This window comes from Dipteris shenzhenensis, chromosome 15 (assembly GCF_047967505.1).
Source record: "Dipteris shenzhenensis isolate YYH24624 ecotype China chromosome 15, Dip_SZ_1.0, whole genome shotgun sequence".
NCBI classification, from domain to species: Eukaryota; Viridiplantae; Streptophyta; class Polypodiopsida; order Gleicheniales; family Dipteridaceae; genus Dipteris; species Dipteris shenzhenensis.
In genome coordinates this window covers 2,926,890-2,932,288 of record NC_141610.1, presented here as the reverse complement: position 1 = coordinate 2,932,288, position 5,399 = coordinate 2,926,890, and the positions used below count along the sequence as shown (strand labels likewise).

Sequence of the window (5,399 nt, the reverse complement as noted above, 5' to 3'; positions counted from 1 at the left end):
AAGGAAAAGAAAGGGCAATTCAATGCTTAGAACGACTAGGACGTGCAATAATAAGAAAGTCCTTGAACAGTAAGTCCATTTACAAAGCATGATGAACTACATTATATGCATCCTCTCTTAGAACTCAATATTGCACAAGCCTCAAAATAACTAAACATATCTTATGTATAAATATATGTATGTATGCATGCATGTCACTTCTTAGTTTATAAAAGAGGTCGTCATGAGCTATGGCAAAGAGTAGTGGAGAGGTATTACACATTTGAAAACAACATGCTTGAAAAGTGGGGAGGGATTCTCATATGTTAGGGGAGGGATTCTCATATGTTAGGTCTAGCATAATCACACATCGGAGAACAGCAATAGGCACTTAAATGGCTTCATGACACCATGAGAAGTTGCAAAGCACTTTAGGAAAGACAAAAAACCGACTTGGGAGATTAAGAACTAGCTACTTTGGGTTTGTGTATTGTTGCTCTCGAAACTCTTGGAAGGCAAGGGAGGCTTGTGGACTTCTAAGCTTCCATCGAGCATTTGAACTACCTGCCCCATGGAGGGTCGTAACTCAGGTTCATCCTGGATACACCAAAATGCCAACCTAAGTACTCTTCCAAGCTGCTCCAAGTCGATCTCATCGCTACTGCCCTGGAGTCTTTTGTCTACCATGCTTGTAATCTCCGATCCATTTGCCAGTTGCGTGTAAGACCACATTGGAAAGAACCACTTCTCCGAGCAGCTCACCCTCAAGTCTACATTCCTTCTCCCACTGATAATCTCTAATAACGTCATCCCAAAGCTATAGACATCCACTTTGACTGCCCAGTCCACAAGACAAGAAGTCCATTAGGGTACGTCAAGAGACAGCTGCGTCAAAAATCTACTTAGCTTGATGAGAAAAGAAAGGCTAGGGTAAGTACAGCTCACAAATAAAGATAACTCCGGATTTAGTCTGCATCTCACGTTATGCACACTTTCTGCCACTGCTTCATTTACAAGAATGCATGGACTCTCGATGGCTAGACATATGGCTTCATTTGGGTTCATAAATCAAACGTTTTATCATCAGTTTTCTACGTGAAAGAGATATGTACCTGTGATAGGCGAAGAAACCAGCCATTCTGGTGCCAAATACCCTCTTGTGCCCCTCGTTGTAGTGATGACACGGCTTATATCTCGGCCCATTAGCTTTGCCAAGCCAAAGTCTGAGATTTTGGCGCAGAAACTGGAGTCCACAAGTATGTTCTCTGGCTTTATATCGCAATGTATGATGCACTCTCTGCATTCTTCGTGAAGATATGCAAGACCACGGGCTGTTCCCAAAGCAATGCCAAAGCGTGTCTTCCAATCCATCACTGGCTTTCCACTTTGTGCATTAAAAAGCGCCGAGTCCAATGACCCGTTCTCCAGGTACTCATAGACGAGAAGTCTGTGCTTTCCCTCTGAACAGAAGCCTCGCAAACGAACGAGGTTAATGTGGTGTATCTTCCCGATTGTAACGACTTCCGTGTAGAACTCCTTCTCCTCATGGTTCAACTTATGCAACTTCTTGACCGCCACCGTGGTTTTATCTTGCAGAACTCCCTTGTACACCGTTGCAAAACCTCCTCTGCCCAGCTTCTGGCTGAAATTTCGAGTAGCGACCTGCAGCGCTTTGTAAGAAAATCTTACAGGCAGTCCGGAGATATTACGATGATCAGGAGGCGATTCCTCGCATGGCCTTAGAGATCTATTCCTTCTCCGGATGCACATAAAACCTAAAAAGAAAGTCAAGAGGACTGCTGCAAGAGCGGACGTGAGGCCAGAGACGATGGCTAAGATGCGGTTATGGTGAGTTGCAGAAGATGATTTCTGGATGGATTGTGCTACTAAGGTCTGTGCGTTAGATAATCTGATGAAGAGTGATGTCACATTAGGATCTGAAGAATTTCGATCGATCAGAAAAACAGTTCCAGAAATTGTAGAGCAGTTAGTGGAGATACTAACATCACCTTGAAAAGAATAGCCAGTGCAGGAACAATCCTCCAGACACTTATTTTCGCACCAAGTCTGGCTTTGGCCAAGGAAAGATTTGGCATCACCGTTCAGCCCAACTTGGTAATTTGTATCATTCAACGATAGGAAGCGGTCATTACTGATGCGATTGCTGGTGCAGTTAAGCGAGAGATTTCGGCTGCAGCCGGATGATGTGTCGCCAAGAGACCAATCTCTAGGATCAGAAGGCTCGAAACCATAAGGGCAGCTGCACTGGGCTGACGTATCCGCACTGCAATCTCCATTTGCACCACACACGCCATACACCATACACGGATCCTCCGGCGCCGTCCAGAACTTGAACCAAGTGTTAAGATTGTCTGTTATAATGTATTGCCTCATTTGGAAGAGGCCTTTGCTGTCGATCATCAAGCGTTCGAACGTGTTCGTCGTGTTCCAGTATAGAACAGGGTCCCCGGAAGCGTTCTTTCTCAGGACAATTTGATTGTACTTAAAGTTCACTCCTTTCAACTCTGAGATGTTCGGAAACGTGTATCCATTGAACCCTCCACTATTCCAGTAGGGAACTGTTGAATTCCAATACAACTTGATGTCAAATTCTGGACCATCTACAACGGCAGAAAACAGTCCCTCAGCCGGATTTGATGGACTCTGCCAGGCAATGAACGAGAAGCCTATTCCAATCTCCATGCCGGGCAGCAGAGTATCTGTAGGGTAGTCAAAGCTCTCCCAGACTATGGTAGCTCCATCTTGCTTGTGGAGCAGCACAAAGTTTCCAGACTCCTGCAACTCTCCCGAGCCCACGTTCAGCCCACTTGTGTTGGTCATCCAAACTGGGTTGAGTTGCTGTTCGGCTGAGTGATCATAAAGCACAAGGTTGCCATCACCCAACAGAACGACATACGCCGAAGCTGAAACTGGATGGGCTCTATTTGCCACCCATACCGTGCTGGTTGGAAGACTTTCTGTTGTGTTCGCGTACCAGATTCCTAGATAGGTTGCGTTGGGACGAGGAGAGAAAAAACCCATCTCAAACGTCCCATTTAAAGACATCCACGTTTCATTAGGTAGAAGCTGTGATGCCAGAGCAATTCTGGTATTCCTCTGGCCAACCACTCCAGGTGTTGCAGAAAGTTGCAAGAAGCAAGATATGAGAAGCAAGAGCTCAAAAAGAAGTAAAAGCAGGGCTAAGTGGCCTCTTTCCATTATAACTCAATTGCTAGGAGTGTCGCTCCAACTAATTTAGGAGCTGGGGTGGTGCCTAAGATGAAAAAATTCCAACAAAGATTAAGAATCAGGAATGAAATTCATTTGTCATTGCACGAAAACAACCGTCACCCTTTTCTCTCAGTCTAGGATTGCACCCGGACTGAAATCACGAAGGGAATCACTAGTACTGTCTCTCCGCTCTCCGACGTCCTATAGGAGTCACAGACCTTCTTTCTTTAATCAAACTAAAGGCGCATCCATAAATTAGAAAGCTCAATCTCTCTCTCAAATCCTCTCCATGATGCCCTCATGGAAGGGCTGCCAACAGCACAAGCTTGTGCTGTTAGGAGCTTAAAATCTTTACCACTTCACCCAAGCCCTTAGTCTGGATTCTCTCCCCTTCCCAGAAGCAACGCATGAGAACACATATATCCTCGAAGAGTCGAACGTTATCCATAATTCCCAGTGTACTCAGGAGTCAAGGACTTGAAAAATATGACATCCATTGGGTTCAATGGGTCAAGCCTAGCGAATACGGCAAGATAACTGGGACCTGTCCTGTATTCATTCACTCATACCTATTAATGTGAACAAGCGGACCACCTTGCATTGCGTACACGTGACCGACTTCATTGTTAGAAAAATTTTTCATTTTGAAAATAAAAAGTAGGTATGTACGATATGTTTTTTCAAGTGGAATTTATGATAAGACAAATCCTATCGTTGGAAAAACAAGGCTCATGTTGAAATTTTCGCACCTTAGACTCCCATCCATAATTTAATAAAGCATGTTTTTAAAGAAACACAAAAATCCCCTAGTTCGCAAAAATATTGAATTTAAAACCTTTTGAAGCCATCCTCTCTCAACCATCTATTACTAGTGGGAAACCTGTGCTTCGCACGAGTTGTTGCTGGGAAAACTTGTTGCTCCACACAAGGCTCATGAGTAGCCTCCAAAGCTCATCCCTAAGGGTCTGTGCACACGAGACATAAATGTGTAGTTGGTGGCACAACAAGATTTTGTTCACACACATAAATTGCTCAAGGAGGCTTTGGCATTTAATAGAGGTTGGTGGAGCATTTAATAGAGGTTGGACAGAGGTCTGCTGAGTACTTGCAAGGAGCTCTGCACTTGAGAGGTGGAAAGTTCTCATTGGCCTACCCATCTAAATCTGTACCTTTCTGGGAGCATTGAAGGAACTTTAACCCACTCTCAGTTTGAAATCTGGCCTCCTATTGGCTGGAAGTGAAATAGAGCACTGGTGCTCAAACTGGCACCTTTAAAAAATGAGTTGCAAAAGGAGCACCAGTGGCACTCCAACTGTGCCTCGAAATTTGAGCCAGCTATCAAAACTCACCACCAGTGGTGCATTTTAGGGTGCGTGTGCACTAAGCCTAAACGCACCATGCCCCACAGGCTTCAAATGAGCTTCAGACGCATGGTCTCGTGAATCGCTTTCCATGTGTGATTCATTTTCAGGATATCCTTCTAGCTTAGCCTCTCGCCAGGTTTCTTTTGTATCGCTATCTCTATTTACTCTATAGTTGGGAAAAAGGTTATCATATTAATTAGTAGTTCCCTCACTTGTTTTGTCAGAGCACAATCACAATGAACACTACCTACCTTTGGCCACACAATTGTATGCCTCCGCCAAGAATTTGCAAAGAAAGGTGACGATAGTTGTGGTTAGGTAGTGCCCCACAAACAGCAGGAACACGAAGACATCCAGCAATTCCTTGCGAGTTAGTGATCCTTCGTTGTGACGCTCCAATTTTGTATATGAAATATTTTGGAATATATATCACAGATAGTGTTCAAAAAGGATGGTTTTGATGTTTTGAAGGTTTTGGGAAAGTTTGGTGTTGGCCGAAAAATTTTGGTTTTTGTCCATTATGGTGTCGGTTGGATTTTCCGGCTTGATTTTGAGTTGGTTAGAGAAATAATTTGAAGAAACTCTGTATGAGAAAGTTTTAGATCTTGTTGAGTAGAAACTCTGTATGAGAAAGTTTTAGATCTTGTTGAGTAGAAAAGCTTTGTCCTAGTGAAAAATTTGTGGTTCACTCGTTTGCATGCCTGTATGGAGGTCAGAAGTTGCTAACAAAGTGGTTTTGAACTAAAAGTGCATCTAGATTTCCGTGTCAAGAGTTGCAGGCATTAGACGGAGGTCGAGATGGAAGAGTTAGCCATGAAAGGTCAC

The 5,399-nt window shown here is 43.9% G+C and overlaps 1 protein-coding gene across 1 annotated transcript; it reads right to left on the bottom strand.

The window, feature by feature from the left end:
• Positions 1-315: 315 nt before the first annotated feature.
• On the bottom strand, positions 316-3,590 carry LOC147893215 (G-type lectin S-receptor-like serine/threonine-protein kinase At2g19130). The gene is made up of 2 exons (XM_087386016.1): positions 1,092-3,590; positions 316-815 (listed from the first exon to the last, which is right to left on the bottom strand). The coding sequence occupies exons 1-2, from the start codon at positions 3,196-3,198 to the stop codon at positions 448-450; spliced, it is 2,475 nt and encodes an 824-aa protein (XP_087242142.1). The 5' UTR covers positions 3,199-3,590; the 3' UTR covers positions 316-447.
• Positions 3,591-5,399: the final 1,809 nt, after the last annotated feature.